General features: G+C 42.5%; 1 protein-coding gene across 1 annotated transcript in view; it reads right to left on the bottom strand.

The window, feature by feature from the left end:
* Positions 1–252: 252 nt before the first annotated feature.
* The window catches only part of tgfbr1b (transforming growth factor, beta receptor 1 b), a 112,144-nt gene continuing 87,206 nt past the window's right edge, over positions 253–25,190 (bottom strand). Inside the window, exon 9 of the mRNA XM_085993349.1 lies at positions 253–4,414. Coding sequence (XP_085849475.1) covers positions 4,289–4,414 — 126 coding nt within the window. The 3' untranslated portion in view covers positions 253–4,288. The remainder of the gene's footprint in view (positions 4,415–25,190) is intronic.

Below are 25,190 nucleotides of genomic sequence, written 5' to 3'. Positions count from 1 at the left end.
TTGTCAAGCACCATGGGAAGTTACTTAGGTTAAAGGTTCTATATAAATTTAAGTTGCTGTATGGAGAAAAAAATGTTATCAGAACATTTTATACTGCATGTTTTTGAATAAGAGCCTATAAATTTTTTCCCATTTGGATAGGCTACCTAATGCACAGTATGCCAATCAAAATAGACTGAAAGTGCCAAGTTATGAACTTAACGCTTCTTTTTTGGAAGGAAAAGGAGAAAACACATTCACTATCCACTCATCTAGATGAAATGAACACTTTATTTTCCTCTGATTTTGTCAGATGCATTGTACAATGCCAATACTTTCAGTAAGCCATTTAGTTCAGTATCTAGCATCACCCATCTTCGTTGTGCGTATTGTACAAAAGACTATACATGATCTTCAGAAGGAGGGGTATTACAGAATTTATGATAATAGTACTTTAGGAAAAAAGGAGGAAAATTTGTTGAATGCAGCAAATCTATTTACTCACTGCAGTATCTCCCCTTTTCCCATACACACTAACTGCAAAGCTGCACTCCTGGAGGGAAAACATTGCAAGAGCAGCATAGATACTTCTTGGATCAGCAATTTTATACAAACAGTAAAAAGGAATATATCTAGTATACAATAAGCTGGGCGCAATACATACACAATACACTTCAGTACCATGGACAGATACAGGATTTTTGTGTTTAAATTAATACAGCATCCATATTTTATATAAATCAACATGAATTTGCAAACCTGCTGAGTTATTGAAACCATCAGTACGTATACACACACACACACACACACACACACACACACACACACACACACACACACACACACACACACACACAGTGTGAGGTAAATATAACTTGGTCATTCCGGAGGTATCTTTAATTTAAAACAAAATTACATAAAAAGTTCAACTGTATGCTTTGATTGTAGAATAAATGTAATCCCAGATTTACAGAAGGCCTGCATGGCAAAACATAATATAAATGGGACAATCCTGAAAAGGGGCAGGTCATGGTACTCAACACAAAAAAAACTCATCCAACAGCATTTCAAAATTTAACATTAACTTAACGTAACGTATGCAGCAGTATCACTTGCATATTCCAAGAGTCGTCATGGGCAAATTCAGCATAGTAATAAGCTAGCACTTCCAATATGCACATTTAGCATGCTACAGATCAGAGTAATTACTATGGTTTTACAGGCAGGTGCTCTTTTTGACTGTGTTCATAAGCCTACCACACAAAACTCGTAATATATTAAAGATGTTTTTCTGTACTATACACTAGACCTATGACAATATGCTCAGTGATTACTTACAACAGGAATGACTGATGAGAATTCTTAAAAACAAAACTACACATTTTGCCTAAGGGTTTAGCAGCAGCTTTGCCGCTTCATTCAAGTGCCTTCACCACTTGCATTTATAATACTGTTTTTCAGCCAGGAAACTACACACTTTCAGATTAAGTACATGTGAAAGAACCTGGATTTATTCAGGTTAGAAGCTAAATCCAACATTTTCTGTATGGTAATTTGTCCACACACACTACCAGGTTTGTAATTGTGCTAACAAACTTCACACTACAGATCTTGTGATATTTTTAAAAAATGGAAAAAAACTTTCCTACATTGGGTTCTATGCTTTATTTTTAAATATATAATTATATATAAACTAAGTTAAAACTAAAGCTAGACTATCCTCTGGTGAATTATACAGCGATCAAATTTGTAATGCAGCAATGTAAAATGCTTTACATTACTGAATCTTTGCCAAATTCAAGGAATAATGTCACTGCACAGCTGAATTGCAATAAACGTCGAGTTTTGCTAGAGCTCCTTCATCACCAACATACTGCCGTAGTTTATTTTAAACTGGGATGCTGAATCTTTATATTTGACTTCAAACATTTGACAAAGACGACCTGTTGGTCTCAACATCTGCAGTGTTTTCTATGAAGTGCATCAGAAAGCTGTGAATTGCTATTTAAGGGCCTTTTCACTTGGGACTAAAGCAAATTCTCCTTTACCAATCACTTAAAAGATAAGGAACAAATTGAGTTAGCAAATTTAGTACTCCAGGAGAACCAGGCAGCAGACAGCCAGTTTGCCTTCGATTTACACACGTGCTTCACAGAACTCACGAGTAGCACACAGATTAACAGTGCAGGATCATAAGGCTTGTTATGGCATTTTTTTGTGCAAATAAAGAGAGGCAAAAGCTGTGGATTTTGTGAATGGTAACAGAGTGCCAATCTATATTGCACAGTAGCAAAAGCCATTGGGCTTTCATAATGATGCCACAGATACAAAGCTTTAGAAATTCACAATTTAAAATAAATAGAACTGCCGGAGAGAGAAATTCATCTAACATAGCCACTACAAAAACATGCACAAATTTTACTTGAAGATTCCCATCCCCACCCGCCCCCCGCAACTAGCAAAATCTCAGTCATTTTGAAAAAAATGCATGGAAACTTTTGCAGGACAAAAAAAAAATTGAGCATGTAAATGGTCACAAGAAATAAAAATGGTCTAGGAAAAAAACACTAATTTGCATGGATAAATTTTGATCCCGTTCAATTACAATTTTGCACCAAAGCAACTTTTTGCTTACTGGTACTGTTGTCCTGCAAAACTCATTGTATTTTCGAAAGCCAAATAAAGATCCAGTCCACACCTAAAACAAAGATCATTTTAGTAACTATTGTTTCAATTCTAACTCCATAAAAACAATTCAGATTTTAATCATGCCTATAAACTGAAAACAATGTAAAAAAATTTCACCTTAAAGATGATGTTATAAAATACATCAAAAATTTAACGCACTGGATAAGTGTCATAAGGGTCATTAATGTTCACTATAAATAGATTAAGGAGACAAATGGGCAAATGCTCGTCAAGATTGCTCCTGTATGCTACATACAATAAAGATCACCTTTCTGGCCACTGTTAGTTTAGTGTTAGTTTTGAAAATGCATCTCAATTTGGATTTTGTCAAGAGGCATTTGCTACATTACATATTAATAGGCAAAATATTTGCAGTGGTTTTGAAGCTAGTAATCCAAAAACAATTTTGCATTCCTTAGCACAAATCAAATTGAGATTATATATGGGGGCAATTTTACGAATAAACGTCCCCCGTGCAGAGCCTCAGCCGCCAGGAGCCAATGTTACGGAATCGCAAGCAAGCTCCCCGCTACTTTAAGTTTGCCGAATGCCTGATCCTGCCGCAAAACTAGCCAGTGGAAGCGCATATTACAACCACACGCCCCACAATTCGCTGCAACGCACTCCTGAAGGAGAGGGCGCCTTACTTGGAGCATGCACTCGGAAAATCAGCATTTATACATATAAAAAGACAACTGGAAAGAAGCTGAGTGCAAACATTATCCAGTTAATACTGAGACCTGAAGTTGTACCTATTAACTGAAAGCACAAATTTATGGCCCTCACCTAATTATCCGAGATGGAAACCGTCCATGATGCAGGTTATGGTTTTATAAAAGCTCTGGCACTTATGGGCCAGTTGTGTGTACTGCCTTTGGAAATGGTCACACAATTATTCCTCTCCTCAGCACCCCCCTCCCCCACCCCAAACAAAAACAGAAAGTAACAGTAATACAATTGTGCCTCCATTTTGTTCCCGAGTTATTTTTGTAGCCATCTCATACACTGTGGAATGACCAATTCTTCAAACCAAATGTGAATTGAAGTACTCCTAACTCAAAGCTAGGACTTTAGCACACAAGGTGAAAACAGATTGCAAGGCATCAAAATTATAATCTGATAGTTGTAGCAGTAAAACTGGTACCCAACTGTTGGATGAAGAGTATCCTTTAATTGTGTGTAATACTGTATCTTGCACTGAAATTTTCATTTGTGGGACCAGCCCCATTGCCAGTACTCCAATATACTGGGGCAGTGTTGGTAAAGGTTTAAGTGTTCCAGCTTTTCTACTGTTAAGACCAATAATAAAACTTTGTTTATCAAGTTAAATGTTAATTAAAAAAAACTAAGCTACATAATATCATGTCAATGTCCTGGGAAGGTGGTGTTCAGTGCACAGAGTGGACCTCATGGCCTGCGCTCAGCATGTCCATTAGAGAGCTAGGCACGGTGGAAATTTCCTATGTAGTATATAAAATGTGGTGCAGTTTCTATGGTGGTACAGGCAGAGTGATCCATCTTCTGCTCCCTCGATGAGGTAGAACAAGAATCCCTTCCAATAAAACTGCAATCCAAGTGCAGTTATCATCCCATCAACTCGTTCTCCGGACTGCACCTGGCTCTACATTTTTATGCCTTCCTGTTGGCTGAGCTGAGACAACGTTTTCTTGATCCGCAGGGCGGTTAATCTGGCTGCTCCATTGGCGTACCAACATTCATGCATGATTTTGGCCATTACACGTAGAGCCTAAACCAAAGAGATTGAAAGATTAGAACATATATTTGCACTTTACAGTTACCTACTGCAGACTGCATTTAATAGCAAAATCTACAAGAAGTCGCAACTAAAATATTGCCATCAACCTGCCAGCTCATATAATCGGAGATTTACAAACTGTATAGTTCTAATTTCATGGCGATAACCAAGTTAAGCAAATTGTGATCAGAAAACAAAGTTATGCACATCAATATAAACTTGAAACCTACTTATGCAAGTCTGAAAGTTCCTACTGTTCAAATCTTAGAATGCACCATAACATTTTAAGTCAACATTTACAAAAGTTCAAAATTGTTCCCATTTTCACTCCATTCAGGTTTCTTTTTCATGCTCCCCAATAATTTAATAGAGTGGGTTGTTGTAAAACTGGTAACATTAGTTATAACCGTTCTCATTCTTTGAATGTTGTTTATCCTTCCATAAACAATGAGCAGACAGTCATTCAAATGAAGCAATCTCAGGACACAATCCCTATAAAACTTATTCTTACTACAGCCTTGGCAGTCACATGATCTTCCCCGATTCTGGATTCCTCAGTTCTTTGATGGAATCGAAGAAAGAAATCAAAGACAATTTCCACAGTGATGAAGCTGCATACACCATTAAGAGGGTTAGGAGAGAGGTTGTTTTGTACATGTAGGACAAACTGCAATTAAATTCTACATCTAAAGGAAGATAATCTAACATTTTTTCACCCTCAATATAATAAATGAATTATAGCAAAATAGTATAACAGAAGTGGCAACAGGTAATTAATTTAAAAAGGTTAGTTATGAGCACAAAAATGGCAAAGTCATTGTATTGCTTTGACAAGCATGCTTAACAGAACACATTAATAAAAAAGACATACTGACCCGAGTGACCATAGCACATCTAAAATGGTAGATCATTAGAGCTTGAGCACAGAGCATGAAGATAGAGCTGGGTGAATCGCAATCGGAGTGGATCGCAAGCAGAGTGGAAGAATTTGGTGATAGTAGGAATTGGTAATAGTAGGAATGCGATGGAGGAGGAGGAAGGCAGTCCAACTCAAAAAGGAGGAGTGGAGCCACATATCTCGATACTTAACTTGGAGTCCTTGGGTTATCTAACATTCAGGTTCTGTGTTTAGTACCCCAGTGGTCTTGTTAAACTTGAGTAAATAGTTTTATCTTATTTTCCTCTCTAAGTTAGGGCAGTGGGTTAAACGAAGTTTAGTTCAAAGTCTAATAAATAGAGGCATGGCAGGGCACCTCAGTCCCACTGAACGCACATCCTGTGCCATGTGGGAAGTCTAGGATGTTTCTCATGTCCTGGACAACCACATGTGCAGGAAGTGTCGTCAGCTGGAGGAGCTCAAGCTCCGGGTTTCAGAGCTTGAGCAGTGGCTCGCGTCACTTCAGTGGATCTGCAAGGCTGAGAGCTACATGGATAGCATGTTTCAGGAGGTGGTCATGCTGCAGCTTAAGAGTTTGCAGGCAGAGAGGGAATAGGTGACCGCCAGACAGATAAGGAAGACCAGGCAGGTAGTGCAGGAGTCCCCGAGTGCATCTCACTCTCAGTTCTGAATACTGGTGCGGGCGATGGTTCCTCTTGGGAGTACAGCCAAAGCCAAGGCACCATGGGTGGCTCAGCTGTATGGGGGTGGGGGAGGAAGAAGGAAAGTCAGGAAAGCAATAGTGATAGGGGATCAGACAGGCGTTTCTGCAGCCACAGACGTGACTCTAGGATGGTACATTGCCTCCCTGGTGCCAGGGTCAAGGAGGTCACTGAGCGGCCGCAGGACATTGAGGGAGGAGGGTGAACAGCTAGTGGTCCATATCGGTACCAATGACAGGTAGAAAGAGGGATGAGGTCCTGCAGGTAGACTTAAGGGAGCTAGGAAAGAGATTAATAAGCAGGATCTCAAAAAGGTAGTAATCTCCAGATTACTCCCAGTGCCACACGCTAGGCGAGTACAGAAATAGAGGATAGAGCAAATGAATGCGTGGCTGGAGAGATGGTGCAGGAGAGAGGGATTTAGATTCCTGAGGCATTGGGACCTATTCACAGAATCACAGAAATCACAGAAACCCCACAGTGCAGATAGAGGCCATTTCAGCCCATCGAGCCTGCACCGACACATATCCCACCTGATCCCTGTAACCCCTACACCAACACATATCCCACCCTATCCCCGTAACCCCACGTATTTAATCCCCCTAACACTAAGGGTCAATTTATCAAAGCCAATCAACCTAACCCGCACATCTTTGGACTGTGGGAGGAAACCGGAGCACCCGGAGAAAACCCACGCAAACACGGGGAGAATGTGCAAACTCCACACAGACAGTCCCCTATTCTGGGGAAGGTGAGACCTGTACAAGCCAGACGGGTTGCACCTCAACAGGACTGGGACCAATATCCTCGCCGGGGGCTAGTGCTGTTAGGGTGGGTTTAAACTAACTTGGTAGGGGGAATGGGAACCTGAAAGTAGATTTAGAAGGGAGAGAAGCAAAGCTGGAAATGTAAGAAAGAAAATTAGTGTGTTTGGGAGGCAGAAGAAACAAAGGCGAGAAAACAGGCGAGGGGGCTTGGCAACGCTCAATGATATATACTTCAATGCAAGGTCTAGTGAATAAGGCAGCTGAGGGCACAGATTGACGTGAGGAAGTATGATATCATAGCTATTACTGAAAGGGCAGGAATGGCAGCTCAACATTCCTGATTACAGGGTTTTCAGACAAGATAGAAAGGGGGATAAAGAGAGGGGGGATGCAATATTGCTTAAACAAACTATTACAGCTGTCAGGAGGGATGATATGCTAGAAGGATAATCAAATGAGTCCACATAGGTTGAAGCGAAGAAAAAAAAAGGGGCAATCACACTGCTGGGAGAGCATTATAGACCCCAAATAGTCAGAGGGAGATAGAAGAGCAAATATGTAGGCAAATTTCTGAGAAGTGCAAAATCAATAGGAAATTTCAGCTGCCCAAATATTAACTGGGATAGAATCAGTGTAAAAGGTATAGAGGGCACAGAATTCTTGAAATGCATTCAGAACAACTTTTTTAGCCAGTATACAGCAAGCCCAACAAGAGAGGGGCAGTTCTGGACATAAGAAATAGGAGCAGGAATAGGCCACTTGGCCCCTCAAGCCTGCTCCGCCATTCAATAAGATCATGGCTGATCTTGGGCTCAAAGCCACTTCCCTGCCCGCTCCCCATAACCCTTCACTCCCTTATCTTGTAAAAATCTGTCTATCTCCACCTTAAATATATTTAATGACCCAGCCTCCACAGCTCTACGACCCTCTGAGAGAAGAAATTCCTCATCTCAGTTCTAACAGGGAGACGCTTTATTCTGAAACTATGCCCCGAGTTTTAGATTTCCCCACGAGGGGAAACATCCTCTCTGCTTCTACCTTGTCAAGTCCCCTCAGTATCTTATATGTTTCAATAAGATCATCTCATTCTTCTAAAGCCCAACCTGCTCAACCTTTCTTCATGAGTCAACCCCCTCATCTCAGGAAACAACCCTGTGAATCGTCTCGGAGCTGTCTCCAATGCAAGTATATCCTTCCTTAAATAAGGAGACCAAAATTGAACGCAGTACTCAAGGTGTGGTCTCACCAATACCCTGTACAGTTGCAGCAGGACTGCCCTGCTTTTATACTCCAACCCCCTTGCAATAAAGGCTAACATTCCATTTGCCTTTTTGATTACTTGCTGCACCTGCATGCCAATCTTTTGTGTTTCATGCTCAAGGACCTCCAGGTCCCTCTGAACTGTAGCCTTTTGTAATCTCTCTCCATTTAAATAATAATTTGCTTTTATATTTTTCCTACCAAAGTGGATAACCTCACACTTTCCCAGATTATACTCCATCTGCCAAATGTTTGCCCACTCACTTAGCTTGTCTATATCCCTTTGCAGGTTCTTTGAGTCCTCTGCACAACTTGCTTTCCCACTCATCTTTGTATCATCCGCAAACTTGGCTACTTTACACTCGGTCCCTTCATCCAAGGTCATTAATGTAGATTGTAAATAGCTGAGGCCCCAGTACCGATCCCTGTGGCACCTCACTAGTTACCGTTTGCCAACTGGAAAATGACCCATTTATCCCAACTCGACTTTGTTAGCCAATTCTCTATCCATGCTAATATTACCCCCAACTCCATGAGCTCTTATCTTATGCAGTAACCTTTTATGTGGAACCTTATCGAATGCCTTCTGGAAATCCAAATACACCACATCCACTGGTTCACCTTTGTGCACCCTGCTCGTTACCTCCTCAAAGAACTCCAGCAAATTTGTTAACCATGATTTCCCTTTCATAAAACCATGCCGACTCTGCTTGACTGCATTAAGATTTTCCAAATGCCCTACTACTGCTTCCTTAATGAAGGACTCCAGAATTTTCCCAACGACAGATGTTAGGCTAACTGGTCTATAGTTTCCTGCTTTCTGTCTCCCTCCTTTCTGAAATAGGGGTGTTACATCTGCGGTTTTCCAATCCGCTGGGACCTCTCCAGAGCCCAGGGAATTTTGTTATATTGCAACCAATGCCTCCACTATCTCTGCAGTCACTTCTTTTAAGACCCTGGGATGCAGGCCATCTGGTCCAGGGGATTTGTCACCTTTTAGTCCCATTATTTTACCAAGTTCTATTTCCTTAGTGATAGTCTTTAGTTCCCCCTCCCTGTGGCCCCTTGATTGTTCATTATTGGGATGCTGTTAATGTCTTCTACCGTGAAGACAGATACAAAATATTTGTTCAGAGTCTCTGACATTTCCCCATTATTAATTCCCCATTCTCTCCTCTAAGGGACCAATGTTTACTTTAGCTACTCTCTTCCTTTTTATATACTTGTAGAAGCTCTTACTATCTGTTTTAATGTTTCTTGCCAGCTTATTCTCATAATTCATCGTCTCTCTATTATTTTTTTAGTCATCCTTTGCTGGTTTAAAAATTTTTCCCAATCCTCTGGTCTCCCACCAATCTTGGCAACATTGTATGCCTTCGTTTTTAATTTGATACCATCCTTTACTTCCTTAGTTAGCCACGGATGGTGCTCCCTTCTCTCAAAATCTTTCTTTCTCACTGGAATATATTTTTGTTGAGTTATAAAATATCTCCTTAAATGTCTGCCACTGCATTTCAACTGTCTTACCCTTTAATTTATTTTTCCAGTCCACTTTAGCCAGTTCTGCCCTCATGCCATTGTAATTGCCTTTGTTTAAGATCAGGACACTGGTTTGAGATACAACTTTCTCACCCTCCAACTGAATTTGAAATTCAACCATGTTATGATCACTCTTAGAGGATCCTTTACTAAGAGATCATTTATTAATTCTGTCTCATTACACAGTACCAGATCCAAGATAGCCTGCTCCCTGGTTGGTTCCATTACATACTGTTCTAGGAAACCATCCCGTATACACTCTATGAACTCCTCCCCAAGGCTACCATGGCCAATTTGATTTGTCCAATCAATATGGAGATTAAAATCACCCATGATTATTACCATACCTTTTTTACAGGCCTCCATTATTTGTTGATTTATACTCTGTCCAACAGTATTGTTACCGTTCGGGGGCCTGTAGACTACGCCCACCAGAGACTTTTTCCCCATATTATTTTCTATCTCCACCCAAACCGATTCTACATCTTGATCTTCTGAGCCAGTATCACTTCTCACCACTGCACTGATCCCATACTTTACCAACAAAGCCACCCCACCTCCCTTTCCTTTCTGTCTATCCTTCCAAATTGTCAAATACCCTGGAATATTCAGTTCCCAGCCCTGGTCACCTTGCAACCATGTCTCTGTAATGGCGATCAAATCATACCCATTTGTATCTATTTGTGCCGTCAACTCATCTATCTTGTTACGAATGCTGCGTGCATTCAGATATAGAGCTTTTAATTTTGTCTTTTTACTATTTCTCCTTGCTTTGGCCCCATTTTCTGTTGCACTCTTATTTTTAAACATTCCGTCCCTTCCTGTCACACTCTGGCTATTATTTCCCCCATCTCTATCCTGCTCTATTGTTTTCTCATTGACTTTTTAAATTCCCGCACACCTGGACCCTCCCCCTGACTACTTAGTTTAAAGCCCTCTCTACATCCCTAGTTATTCGAATCGCCAGGACTCTAGCCCCAGCATGGTTCAAGTGAAGCCTGTCCAAATGGAACAGCTCCCTCTTATCCCAGTACTGGTGCCAATGCCCCACAAATCGAAACCCATTTCTCCCACACCAGTCTGAGCCACTCGTTCATTTCTCTGATCTTATACAAATTCGCTCGTGGCTCAGGTAGTAATCCAGAGATTATTACCTTTGTGGTTCTGCTTTTTAATTTAGCCCCTAGCTGCTCATACTCCTTCAGCAGAACTTCTTTCTTTGTCCTACCTATGTCATTGGTACCTACATGGACAATGACAACTGGATCTTCCCCCTCCCACTCCTAGTTCCTCTCCAGCCCAGAGGAGATGTCCTTAACCCTGGCACTGGGCAGGCAACACAGCCTTCGGGACTTTGTTTTAGGGAATGAAGCTGGGCAGGTGGAAGGGGTATCAGCATTTTGGTGGTCGTGATCATAATTCGGTTAGATTTAGTGTATTTATGGAAAAGGACAAAGATAGACCAGGAGTAAAAGTTCTCAATTGGGGAAAGGTCAACTTTACTAAGCTGAGATGTGATTTAGAAAAAGTGGACTGGAAACAGCTACTTGAAGGTAAATCAGTGTCAGAGCAGTGAGAGGCATTCAAGGAGGAGATAGTGAGGATTCAGAGCAAATATGTTCCCACAAAGAAAAAGGGTGGGACTTCAAGTCTGGAGCCCCCTAGATGTCAAGGAGGATACAAGGTAGGCAAAAAAGGGAAGCTTATGTCAGATACCAAGAGCTCAATACTGCAGAAAGCCGAGAGTATAGAAAATGCAGGGGTGAAATTAAAAAGGAAAATTAGGAAAGCAAAGAGAGGGCATGAAAAAATATTGGCAAGTTAAATCAAGGAAAACCCAAAGATGTTGTATAAATATATAAAGAGCAAGAGGATAACTGAGGAAAGAGTAGGGCCTATTAGAGACCAAAAAGGTAACCTGCATGTGGAGGCAGAAGACATGGGTATGGCTCTTAATGAACACTCCTCATCTGTCTTCACAAGAGAGGGACGATCCAGACACTGTATTAAAGAGTGCGAAATATTAGATGAGATAAACATAGTGAGAGGGGAAATATCAAGGGATATGGGGATAGTTCAGGGAAGTGGAGATGAGGTACAAGATCAGCCATGATCTTATTGAATGGCGGAGCAGGGTCGAAGGGCCAAATGGCCTACTCCTGCTCCTATTTCTTATGTTCTTATTAAGGGGTTTAGTATCTTTGAAAGTAGATAAATCGCCAGGCCCAGATGAAATGTATCCCAGGCTGTTAAGAGAAGCAAGGGGGGAAATAGTGGAGGCTCTGACCATCATTTTCCAGTCCTCTCTGGCTACAGGCGTGGTGCCGGAGGACTGCTAATGATGTACCGTTGTTTAAAAAAGTAGTAAGACTGAGTAATTAACTTTGGTGGTAGACAAATTATTGGAAAGGGGCAGTATTAATTGTCATTTAGAAAGGCACAGATTAATCAAGGACAGTCAGTATGGATTTGTTACAGGAAGGTCGTGTCTGACTAACTTGATTTAATTTTTTGAGGAGGTAACAAGGAGGGTCAATGAGGGTAATGCATTTGATGTAGCCTACATCAAACAAGCTCCCACATGGCAGACTGGTCAGAAAAGTAAAAGTCCATGGGATCGAAGGGAAAGTAGCAAGTTGGACCCAAAATTGAATCAGTGGCAGGAAGCAAAGGGTAATGGTCAACAGGTGTTTTTGTGATTGGAAGGCTGTTTCCAGTGGGGTTCTACAGGGCTCAGTACTAGGTCCCTTGCTTTTCATGGCATATATCAATGATTAGACTTAAATGTAGGAGGCATGATCAAGATGTTTGCAGATGATACAAAAATTGGCAGTGTGGTTGACAGAATCATAGAATGGTTATAGCACAGAAGGAGGCCATTTGGCCCGCCGAGTCCATGCCGGCACTCTGCAAGAGCACTTCAGCTAGTCCCAATCCCTTGCCCTTTCCCAGTAGCCCTGCAAATATTTTTCCTTCAGGTACTTATCCAATTCCCTTTGAAAGCCACAATTGAATCTGCCTCCACCACCCTTTCAGGCAGTGCATTCCAGATCATAACCACTCGCTGCGTAAAAAAGCTTTTCTTCATGTTGCCTTTGGTTCTTCGGCCAATCACCTTAAATCTGTGTCCTCTGGTTCTCAACCCTTCTGCCAATGGGAACAGTTTCTCTCCATCTCTGTCTAGACCCCTCATAATTGAACACCTCTATCAAATTTCCTCTCAACCTTCTCTGCTCTGAGAACAGCCCCAGCTTCTCCAGTCTATCCACATAACTGAAATCCTTCATCCATGGAATCATTCTTGTAAATCTTTTCTGCACCCTCTCTAAGGTCATCACATCCTTCCTAAAGTGCGGTGCCCAGAATTAGACAATGCTCCAATTGAGGCCAAACCAGTGTTTTATAAAGGTTCATCATAACTTCCTTGCTTTTGTACGCTTATGCCTCTATTTATAAAGCCCATATGCTTTTTTAACCGCTTTCTCAACCTGCCTTGCCATAGTCAACGATTTGTGCACATTCCTCCCCCCGCCTCCGGAGGTCTCTTTGTTCCTGCACCCCCTTTAGGTTTGTACCCTTTAGTTTATAATGCCTCTCCTCATTCTTCCTACCAAAATGTATCACTTTGCACTTTTCTGCGTTAAATTTCATCTGCCACGTGTCTGCCCATCATCCTCATTGTTCACTATACTTCCAAGTTTTGTTTCATCTGCAAATATTGAAATTGTGCCCTGTACACCCAAGTCATTAATATATATCAAGAAAAGCAGTAGTCCCAGTACCGAGCCCTGGGGAACACCACTGTATAACTTCCTCCAGTCCGAAAAGCAACCGTTCACCACTACTCTCCGTTTCCTGTCACTGAGCCAATTCCGTATCCATGCTGCCACTGTTCCTTTTATTCCATGGACTTCAACTTTGTTGGCGAGCCTATTATGTGGCACTTTATCAAACGCCTTTTGGAAGTCCATGTGCACCACATCAACCTCATTACCCTATCAACCATCTCTGTTACCTCATCAAAAAAGTCCATCAAGTTAGTTAAACAAGATTTGCTTTTAATAAATCTGTGCTGGCTTTCCTTGATTAATTCACATTTGTCCAATTATCATTTCTAAAAGCTTCCCTGCCAGAGGTTAAACTGACTGGCCTGTAGTTGTTGGGTTTATCCTTGCATCCTTTTATTGAAAAAGGGTGCCACATTTGCAATTCCCCAGTCCAAGGAGGATTGGAAGATTATAGCCAGTACCTCGCAATTTCCACCTTTACTTACCTTAGCATCCGAGGATGGATCCCATCCGGTCCTAGAGACTTATCTACTTTATGTACAGCCAGCCTTTCTAGTACCACTCCATCAATTTTTAACCCATTCAACTACCTTCTCTTTCACTATGACTTTGGCAGCATCATCTTCCTTGGTAAAGACAGATGCAAAGTACTCATTTATTACCACAGCCATGCCTTCTGTCTCCATGCATAGGTCTCCTTTTTGGTCCCACCCCTCCTTGTACTACCCGTTTACTATTTATATGCCTATGGAAGACTTTTGGATTCCCTTTTGTTAGCTGCCAGTCTATTCTCATACTCTCTTTGCCCCTCTTATTTCCTTTTTCACTTCCCCTCTGAATTTTCTATATTCAGCTTGGTTCTCACTTGTATTCGCAACTTGACATCTGTTATACGCCCCCTTTTTCTGCTTCACCTTACTCTCTATCTCTTTCGTCATCCAGGGAGCTCTGGCTTTGGTTGCCCTACCTTTCCCCCTTGTGGGAATGTACCTCGACTGTACCTGAACCATCTCCTCTTTAAAGGCAGCCCATTGTTCGATTAGTTTTGCCTGCCAATCTTTGATTCCAATTTAGCCGGGCCCAATCCATTCTCAACCCACTGAAATTGGCCTCCTCTCGTTAAGTATTTTTACTCTAGATTGCTCTTTGTCCTTTTCCATAACTATTCTAAACCTTATGATACTATGATCACTGTTCCCTAAATTTTCCCCTACTGACACTTGCATAGTGAGGAAGAAAGCTATAGACTGCAGGAAGATATCAATGGACTGGTCAGGTGGGCAGAAAAGTGGCAAATGGAATTCAATCCAGAGAAGTGTGAGGTAATGCATTTGGGGAGGGCAAACATGGGAATACACAATAAAAGATAGGATATGGAGAAGTGTAGAAGAACAGAGGGACCTTGTAGTGTACATCCACAGATCCCTGAAGGTAGAAGGACAGGTAGCTAAGGCGGTTAAGAAGGCATACAGGATACTTTCCTTTATTGGCCAAGGTAATAGAATATAAGAGCAGGGAGGTTATGCCAGAACTGTATAAAACACTAGTTTTGCCACAGCTAGAGTACTGCGTACAATTTTGGTCACATTACAGGAAGGATGTGACAGCACTAGAGAGGGTACAGAGGAGATTTACGAGGATGTTGCCAGGATGGGGGAATTTTAGCTATGAGCAAAGATTGGACAGGCTGGAGTTGTTTTCTTTGAAGTAGATAAGGCCGAGGGGAGATTTAATTGAGATGTACAAAATTATTAGGGGCCTAGATAGAGTGGATAGGAAGGACCTATTTCCCTTAGCAGAGAAGTCAATAATCAGGGGGCATAGATTTAAAGTAATTGGCAGAAGGATTAGAGCAGAGTTGAGGACAACTTTTTTTTCCACTCAGACAGTGGTGGGGTCTAGAACTCACTGCCTGAAAGGGTGGTAGAGGCAGAAACCCTCACCACATTTCAAAAGTACTTGGCTATGTACTTGGAAGTGTCGTAACCTACAAGGCTATGAACCAAGAGCTGGAAAGTGGGATTAGTCTGAAGAGCTTTTTTTTGGTCGGCACAAACACGATGGGGAGAATGACCTCCTTTTGTGCCATACATTTCCTTTGGCTAGTCGGGCCTCTGAACTTCAACCATCTTTCACAGGCTATTTCTTAAGGATCCCCCTTACCCTTAATGTAACATGTCCCACGTGTCCACACCCCACATCCAACTCAACATTAGACCTCTACTACAATAGCAAAGTGCTGCGGATTGCTGGGAATCTGAAATAATAGCATTTTCTGTTATTATACCTCTACTATTTTCCTCTCCTACCACCAGGCTCAAAGTCCCTCCTGATGGACCAGCAGGTTCTCTTTGCTTTGACCCAGGCACCTTCCATCATGCCACCCACTGCTGGTTGTCCCAAAGTTGTAGCACCAACTGCTTCAGTCCCTCTTCCAGACACACCCTGCACTCTGGGATATACTCTCCTCTCCACCCCTTCCACTACATTCAGTGGGGCTTCCATTATTAGTCAACTGTCGTACATCCTCGTCCCACATTAACATTTGGATCCTCGTCTACTCTGCTCTGAATCATAGAAAAGGGCTCTTAATAATTACCCCTTTCCCAAAACAAAGTAATTAGTCTGAAAGAGAGACATTTTCTAAGTCACAAAGTTCTGGGAAACATTAGGCATAAATTGGCAAAGAAACTGTCCCATTTTTATGCCAGATGAGCCAAAGGGAACTTTAATGCAGTGTCCGACTCCTGGCCAAGATTTAGAATGAGGCTGCCTTGGCTTATGCAATACTCGTTTTAAATCCAATGCTGAAACCAAAGACTGATTGGAGGGGGGGAAAGAGAGGAGAAAGAGAGGGGCCCACAACTAACACACTCCCCACCTAATATTTATTGAGATGCACAAACAAACCAGAGGAGAAAACCAGTGTGAGGATTAGGCTGTAACGGCCTATAGGGAGAGCAGGGGGGGGGAAGAGAGCGAGGCGGGGGGGGGGGGGGGGAAAGAGAAGAGCGCGGGGGGAGGGGGGGGGGGGGGGAGAGAGCGGGCGGGGGGGGGGGGGGGAGGAGGAGGAGGGGAGGAGCCGGGTTTGGGCGGGGGGGGTGGAGAGGGAGAGCCGGGGGGGGAGGGAGGGAGAGCGGGAGGAGGGGGGGGGAGGGAGGGAGAGCGGGAGGGGAGGGAGAGAGGCACACACACACACACTCAATATAACTTCTTTCATTAGCGAAGACTACACAAGTGATCAGAATATCAACTGCATGGCATGGTCTTCCTCATTGTGAAGTGCAACCTCCACATTTAAACAGTAATCATCACTATGGATGTGCACAGAAAAAATATCTAGTGGCATTATCTCTTTTGAAAATGTACATATCCCTCAATTTGGTCATGGGATCTTATTGAACACCATTATACATGGCCTCGTGTTAAACAGCATTTACTTGTTCTTCGAGCCCCAGTGTAACAATGAAAACAAAGCAGTAATGAACACAATGGCAGAGGATGAGAGCTAGCTGAAGCTGGAGTGCAGTAACCAAAAGTGATTTTACATTTCCAGCATAGGTGTGATGTTTCAAAATAAAATACACTCCTCTTATAAATAGCTACTTGCATATAGACACTGGTTAAAACAGATGACGCACACAGTTGAAGGCTTATCAGATTCCATTATATACTGCAATAGAAAGGCTGTATTGGACTACTCAAGGAGCAGAGGTGTTGGTCTAGTGGCTCAGATAAAGGTAGCTGCCTTCACATACTGTGCCACTGACCCCTTAGAAAGCAGTACCGAGCACCAGTCAAGCAATGTTTACTGGGATTACTATTGGAGGCTTAAGTTCCAGTGCACACAAAGCATGATTATTAACACTGCTGGAGGTGAAGAGGCTTACTAGTGGAGTGGAGACTTTATGGGTAGAATTAAGAAATAGAAAAGGTTTCAACACTGTAGTGGGAGTTGTGTACAGACCCCCTGGTAACAGCTGTGAAGTGCTAGATTGTATAAATGCAGAGATTAGACAAACATGTAGTAAAGGCAGAGTGGTTTTAATGGGGGATTTTAACTTTCATACAGATTGGGATAAGCAGATTAGCTCATTTTAGAAAGGTAGCGAATTTCTTGTCTGTTCAGGATAGTTTTCTGCAACAATATGTACTAGAACCAACAAGGGAGCAGGCCATTTTAGATTTAGTAATGAGTGATCTGCCAGAATTAATTAACAACGGCGTGTGAACATTTCCCAAATAGCGATCATATGATTGAGTTCATTGTAGTGCTTGAAAAGGAGAAATGCGAAACAGCTACACAGATTCTAGATTTAGGCAAGGCTGACTTCAATGCGATGAGACAGAGACTGTCCACAGTAAACTGGGCAAATCTGTTAATGGGTAAAATGACAGAGGATCAATGAGGTGTTGAAAAAAGAATTGAATGTGATACAGCACCAGATTATACCCCTAAGGGGCAAGAGCTCTACTTGCCAAAAAAAACCAGCCATGGATGACTAAAGAGGTGAGGGACAACATCAAACTAAAAGAAAAAGCATGCAAAAATGCAAAAACTAGCACAGATCCCGGCAACTGGGAGAGATATAAAGAACAAAGGTGATAAAATGGATAGTAAGAGCTAAAAAAAAAAGTATGAAAAGAAACTTGCAAGGGACATCAAAATATTTTTTATTATGTTAGGAAAAAGGAGGGTGGTCAGGAGCAATGCAGGCCTCTTGAAAACTGAGAACAGTGATATTCTCACTGAAAATAAGGAAATGGCAGACATGTTGAATAATTACTTTGTGCCAATACTAGAGGAAGAGAATAGATAGTATGCCAGACAACCCAAGGAAACTAATACTGAAACAGTGACAGGGACTCACCAAAATTAACAAGCAAAATAACAGTCATGAAGAAAATAATGGCACTAAAGAGTGACATCTCCCAAGGACCAGATGGTTTCCATGCCAGGATTTTAAAGGAAGTAGGTGAGAACACTGCAGATGTCCTAAATGTAATCTTCCAAAGTTCTCTCGATTTGGTAACCATTCCTTTAGCTTGGAAAATTGCACATGTCACTCTGCTATTGAAGCAAGGCGAGAGAGGGAAACCCAGGGCCTAACATCTGTTGCCAGGAAATTACTAGAGTCCATAAGGATAACGTAACTGAACAGCTTGAAAATTCTCAGCTGGTCAGAGAGAGCCAGCATGGATTTGTAAAGGGTTGGTCATGCCCGACAAACCTGAGTGAATTTTTTGAAGAGGTGGACAGGAGAATGTCTATGGATGTTATTTATATGGACTTCCAGAAGGTATTTGATAAAGTCTCTCATAAGAGACTGTTAGCTAAAGTTGAAGCTCATGGAGTTGAAGGCAAATTATTGACCTGGTTAGGAAATTGGCTGAGCGGCAGGAGACAGTGACAGGGATAATGGGCAGGTACTCCCAATTGGCAGGATGTGACTAGTGGTGTCCCACAAGGATCTGTGTTGGGGACTCAACTATTCACCATATTTATTAACGACTTAGATGATGGCATAGAAAGCCACATATCAAAGTTTGCCGATGACACAAAGATAGGAAGCATTGTAAGCAGTGTAGATGGAAGCATAAAATTACAAAGATATTAATAAGATTAAGCAAATGGGCAAAACTGTGGCAAATGGATTTCAATGTAGACAAATGTGAGATCATCCACTTTGGACCTAAAAAGGATAGAACAAAGTACTTTCTGAATGGTGAAAAGCTAGAAACAGTGGAGGTCCAAAGAGCCTTGGGGGTCCATGTACAAAGATTAAAATGTCATGAACAGGTACAGAAAATAATCAAAAAGGCTAACGGAATGCTAGCCTTTATATCTAGAGGACTAGAATAAAAAGGGGGTAGATGCTATGCTACAGCTATACAAAACCCTGGTTAGACCACACCTGGAGTACAGTGAGCAGTTCTGGGCACCACACCTTAGAAAGAATATATTGGCCTTGGAGAGAGTGCAGCATAGATTTACCAGAATGAGACCTTGACTCTAACGGTTAAATTGCGAGGAGAGATTACACAAACCAGGGTTGCATTCCCTGGAATCTAGAAGGTTATGGGGTGATCTGATCGAAGTTTTCAATATATTAAAAGGGAACTGATAGGGTAGATAGAGAGAAACTATTTCCGCTGGTTGGGGATTCTAGGACTAGGGGGCATAGTCTAAAAATTAGAGTCAGGCTTTTCAAGAGTGAAGTTAGGAAACACATCTACATGCAAAGGGTGGTAGAAGTTTGGAACTCTCTTCCGCAAAAAGTAATTGATTCTAGATCAATTGTTAATTTTACATCTGAGATTGATAGATTTTTGTTAACCAAAGGTATTAAGGGATATGGAGCAAAAGCAGGTGTGTATGGAGTTAGGTCACAGATCAGCCATGATCTCATTGAATGGCGGAACAGGCTCAAGGGGCTAAATGGCCTCCTCCTGTTCCTATCTTGATCTGGCAATCAAGGGGGCCTCGGCAAGATGCAGAATAGGATCATCCTCTTGGCACTTTTCACTGAAGACACTTGCAAACACTCAAACTGCTCTCTTGTGCTCACATGCTGAGGTCTGCTATAGTTTAGGATGATTATATTTATTGGGCTTCCTTCTCCAGTTAGTAGCCCAATTGCTCATCACCAGTCTCGACTACAGAGCTTTGCAATGTCTATAGCATGCTTCTTTTGGTGTATAGCATGCAAGCAGCTCTGTGTTGTAGGCTCACTTGGTTGGTGTCTCATTCCAAGGTATGCTTGGTGCTGTTCCTGGCAAACCCTTCTACACTCCCCATTGCAACAGGGGTGGTCTCCCAGCTTGTACGTGACAGAGGACCGAGGGATGTGCATTGCCACACGGTTACAGATTGTGATGGCATACAATTCTGCTGCTGATGGATACCCGGATGGGCTGCTGCATCTGTCCATGGTCTGTCCCACTTGGCATGTTTGTAGTACCCACATGATAGAGGTATCCTCACTGTAAAGACTTCACAAGGACTTTGCAACAGTCACTTCTACATATGTTGGGCTGGATGCAACCTTTTGTTGAATGTTCTTCCCTCTTCAAATCAAAATCAAAAGTGTGACTTGAGACCAGCTGCTTTTGGACAATGATATTGTGGCTGCAGTCTAAGGTGGCATTAAGAGTGATATAGATAACCCAGCAGATGATCTCGAGGAAGAGATGTCCTACACTGGTGCATCAGTTGCATTTAATGCGGCACTTCAATATACAGAACAGCAAATGTAGCATCATGCTCAACCAGTGACAGGTTTGCAACAGCACCAAGAGCAGCAATTGTCATTTTGTCAGCTATTAGCTTTGTCTCTAATCATTGAAATACTGTAATTTGTAAACCAAAAATTTATTCAACATAGTGATCAGTACTTCAAGCAATGCATAAAATACTGTAATAAAAACAGAAAATGCTGGAAATACTCAGCAAGTCAGGCAGCATCTGTGGAGAGAAACAGTTAACGTTTCAGGTCGATGACCCTTCGTCAGAACTGGAAAAAGTTAGAGATGTAACAGATTTTTAAGCAAGTGTAGGGGCAGGGAAAGGGAGGAAAGAACAAAAGGGAAGGTCTGTGATAGGATGGAAGGCAGGAGCGATTAAAAGACAAATGGGATGATGGTGCAAGGCAAAAGGAGATGGTAATGGGATAAGAAACAAAAGATGACTCTAGATGAGGTAAATGGCAGAATCAACAGCTGCCACGTGAGAAACAAAAAGGTGAACACAGCCCTCGACCGTGTCCGTTCTATCTCCCGCACTTCTGTTCTCACCCCTTCCCCTCCCTCCCAGAACCACGATAGGGTTCCCCTTGTCCTCACCGTTCACCCCACCAGCCTCCACAATCATGGATCATCCTCCGCCATCTCCAGCGTGATCCCACCACCAAATAAATCTTCCTCATCCCTCCCCTTTCAGCAGTCCCTCCGCGACACCCTGGTCCACTCCTCTATCACCCCCAACATCCCTTCCCCTGGCACCTTCCCGTGCAAGCGCAGGAGATGCAACACCTGCCCTTTTACCTCCTCCCTTCCCACTGTCCAGGGCCCCAAACCCACCTTCCAGGTGAAACAGCGATTTACTTGTACTTCTTGCAATTTAGTATACTTAATTCACTGCTCACGATGCAGTCTCCTCTACACTGGGGAGACCAAACGCAGATTGAGTGACCGCTTTGAGGAACACCTCCGTTCAGTCCGTAAGGGTGACCCTGAGCTTCCAGTCGCCTGTCATTTTAATTCTCCGCTCCACTCCCACTGATCTCTCCGTCCTCGGCCTCTTACACTGTTCCAACGTAGCTCAACCGAAGCTCGAGGAACAGCACCTCATCTTTCGATTAGGCACTTTACAGCCTTCTGGACTCAACATAGAGTTCAACAATTTCAGACCATAACCTCGACCCCTATATTTTTTTTTTCCCCCTCACATGGCAGCTATTGATGATTCTGCATTTCATCGCAGACCATCCCTTTTGTTTCTTCCTCCCCTCCTCCCTTTCCCTGCCCCTACACTTGCTTAAAAACCGGTTCCATCGCCAACTTTTTCCAGTTCTGACGAAGGGTCATTGACCTGAAATGTTAACTGTTTCTATCTACAGATGCTGCCTGACCTGCTGAGTATTTCCAGCATTTTCTGTTTTTATTTCAGATTTCCAGCATCCGCAGTATTTTGCTGTTACATAAAATACTGTACTGCTTAAGAAAGAGTTGAGTGTTATTTTAAAACCAAAGATAAAAAAAGAAAAACAAGTTAACATTTAAAAGCAGAGCTACTGAATCGTCTCACAAGCGCAAGAAACTTAAGATCACATACATACAGGTTTAAACAGCCCTGGCAAAGCTTGTTCAGAAAAAGATTCAAATCCCAAGCAGGAGTTAACAGTCAAACAAAAAGCTAGACATTCTAGGCAGCTTTCCTAAATCTGGATACCATTAGACGTCCCCCCAGTGCCGATTTCAAAGCAATGATGAGCAGAAATAAGAGCAACATGAACTTTCAATGACCTAAAAGACAGTTCTAGTAGGAGAGAGAAATGTGCTGGTACACAAAAATAGGGTAGTATTTATGTTATTTGCACTACTGGGAAAGTCTTTACAATTTAGCATAAGCCTTTAGATTTTTCCCAACACAGCAAAGGTTATAATACAAATCACTGGAAAGCTGACCACCACTGTGCTATCTGCCCTCACTGAATTGCTCCAGATCAGTTTTGATGAACAAGTAACTTTGAAGCTCAAATCTCTTCAAGTGCCAGGAGCTGTGTTTATGTTGATCCGCCCTCCCCCACTACACTGTCTAAGCTCCAATAGGCATCCCATCCTGTAAGATAAGCATTTGTCACTAGAGGACAAGAAATAGAAAAAGTAAATGAGGCCACATACTATTTGGCACAAGATCACCATTTTGACATAGCAAACTCCTCTGATCATTATTTAAAGAAATTCCCATTGGAGATAATGATTAGATGACCACTTCAATGTAGGGTTTCACCTTCAGCACCAAAAATTTGACTTTCACTTCTGTCTTAGGATTCACAGGCAATGTTGGGACTGAATGGGGAAAAGGAGAAAGCATTCTGACTAAATGATCACAAATCTTGCAAGTACAGTAGTAGTAAGACCTCTATGATCAGAAAGCGAATTTGTTTAGAGAATCCATCTTGTGCTGATTGTGACCTGCAGATTCTAGATTTTCAGTGAAACCTAGCCTCTCAAAAAGATTCAAGAACTACTGGACAGCAGCCTTACTAAAGTATCAGAAAATATCTTCATCAGTCATTAGCAATATACAAGCGAAGTGAGAAAGTATGACACCACTGAATTCAGTGAAGACATTTGAAATTGGCATGACGCCAAAGGCAGTTATCGTATGAGTTTCTAAGGTCTCTGTTGTGTAGCGGGGAGTGCTAGGAAACAAGGGCCCTCGAGTATATCATTTAATTGTAGTATAATTGGTGGAATTGATTTAATTTAAATTAATTAAAGGGTAAGTCAGGTCAGCAAAGCTCGGCCCCGTGGTATGCTCTTCCTGCATTACGTGGAAAATCAGGGACACTTCCTGTGTCCCTGACGACCATGTGTGCGGGTAGTGTATCCAGCTGCAGCTACTGGCAGACCGCATTGCGGCACTGGAGCTGCGAATGGATACATACTGGAGCATTCGCGATGCTGAGGACGTCATGGACATCACGTTTAATCAGTTGGTCACACCGCAGGTAAAGGCTGCACAGGCAGGAAGGGAATGGGTGACCACCAGGCATAGTAGGTGGTGCAGGCAGGTAGTGCAGGGGTCCCCTGTGGCCATCCCCCTCTCAAACAGATATACCGCTTTGGATATTGTTGGGGAGGATGGCTTATCGGGGGAAGGCAGCAGCAACCAACTTCCTGGCACCATGGGTGGTTCTGCTGCACGGGATGAGAGGAAAAAGAGCGGAAGGGCTATAGTGATAGGGGATTCTATTGTAAGGGGAATAGATAGGTGTTTCTGCGGTCGCAAACGAGGCTCCAGGATGGTATGTTGCCTCCCTGGTGCAAGGGTCATGGATGTCTCGGAGTGGCTACAGGGCATTCTGGAGGGGGAGGGTGAACAGCCAGTTGTCGTGGTGCATATAGGTACCAACGATACAGGTAAAAAATGGGATGAGGTCCTAAAAGCTGAATATAGGGAGTTAGGAGGTAAATTAAAAAATAGGGCCTCAAAAGGTAGTAATCTTAGGATTGCTACCAGTGCCACGTGCTAGTCAGAGTAGAAATAGAAGGATATTTCAGATGAATACGTGGCTAGAAGAATGGTGCAAGGGGGAGGGATTCAAATTCCTGGGACATTGGAACCGGTTCTGGGGGAGGTGGGGCCAGTACAAACTGGACGGTTTGCACCTGGGCAGGACCGGGACCGATGTCCTAGGGGGGAGTGTTTGCTAGTGCTGTTGGGGAAGGTTTAAACTAAAATGGCAGGGGGTTGGGAACCTGTGCAGGGAGACAGAGGAAAGGGAAGCAAGGATAGAAGTAAAAGACAGGAAGGAGAAAGCAAAAGTGGAAGTCAGAAATCAAGGGTGTAAATCAAACGTGGCCGCAGTAAACAATAATTCTAAAAGGTCTAAGAGTGTTAAAAAAACAAGCCTGAAGGCTTTGTGTCTTAATGCGAGGAGCATTCGTAATAAGGTGGATGAATTAGCTGAGCAAATAGATGCAAACGGATATGATATAATTGGGATTACAGAGACATGGCTCCAGGGTGACCAGGGCTGGGAATCAACATCCAGGGGTATTCAATATTCAGGAAGGACAGGCAAAAAGGAAAAGGCAGTGGGGTAGCATTGCTGGTTAAAGAGGATATTAACACAATAGTAAGGAAGGATAATAGCTCTGATAATGTGGAATCTGTATGGGTAGAGCTGAGAAATACCAAGGGGCAGAAAACGTTAGTGGGAGTTGTATACAGACCCCCAAACAGTAATACTGAGGTTGGGGATGGTATTAAAGGGGAAATTAGAGATGCGTACAATACAGGCACAGCAGTTATCATGGGTTATTTTAATCTACATATAGAGTGGTCTAACCAAATTAGTAACAATACTGTGGAAGAGGAATTCCTAGAGTGTATACGGGATGGTTTCCTGGACCAGTATGTCGAGGAACCAACTAGAGATCAAGCCATCTCAGATTGGGTATTATGCAATGAGAAAGGATTAATTAGCAATCTTGTTGTGTGAGGCCCCTTGCGGAGGAGTGATCATAATATGATCGAATTCTTCATTAAGATGGAGAGTGAAGTAGTTGATCAGAGACTTGGGT

This window comes from Somniosus microcephalus, chromosome 7 (genome assembly GCF_052327205.1).
Source record: "Somniosus microcephalus isolate GS21.2 chromosome 7, FLI_Smic_1.0, whole genome shotgun sequence".
Taxonomy (NCBI): Eukaryota; Metazoa; Chordata; class Chondrichthyes; order Squaliformes; family Somniosidae; genus Somniosus; species Somniosus microcephalus.
The sequence above is the reverse complement of the archived record's forward strand: the minus strand, read 5'-3'. Positions and strand labels throughout refer to the sequence as shown.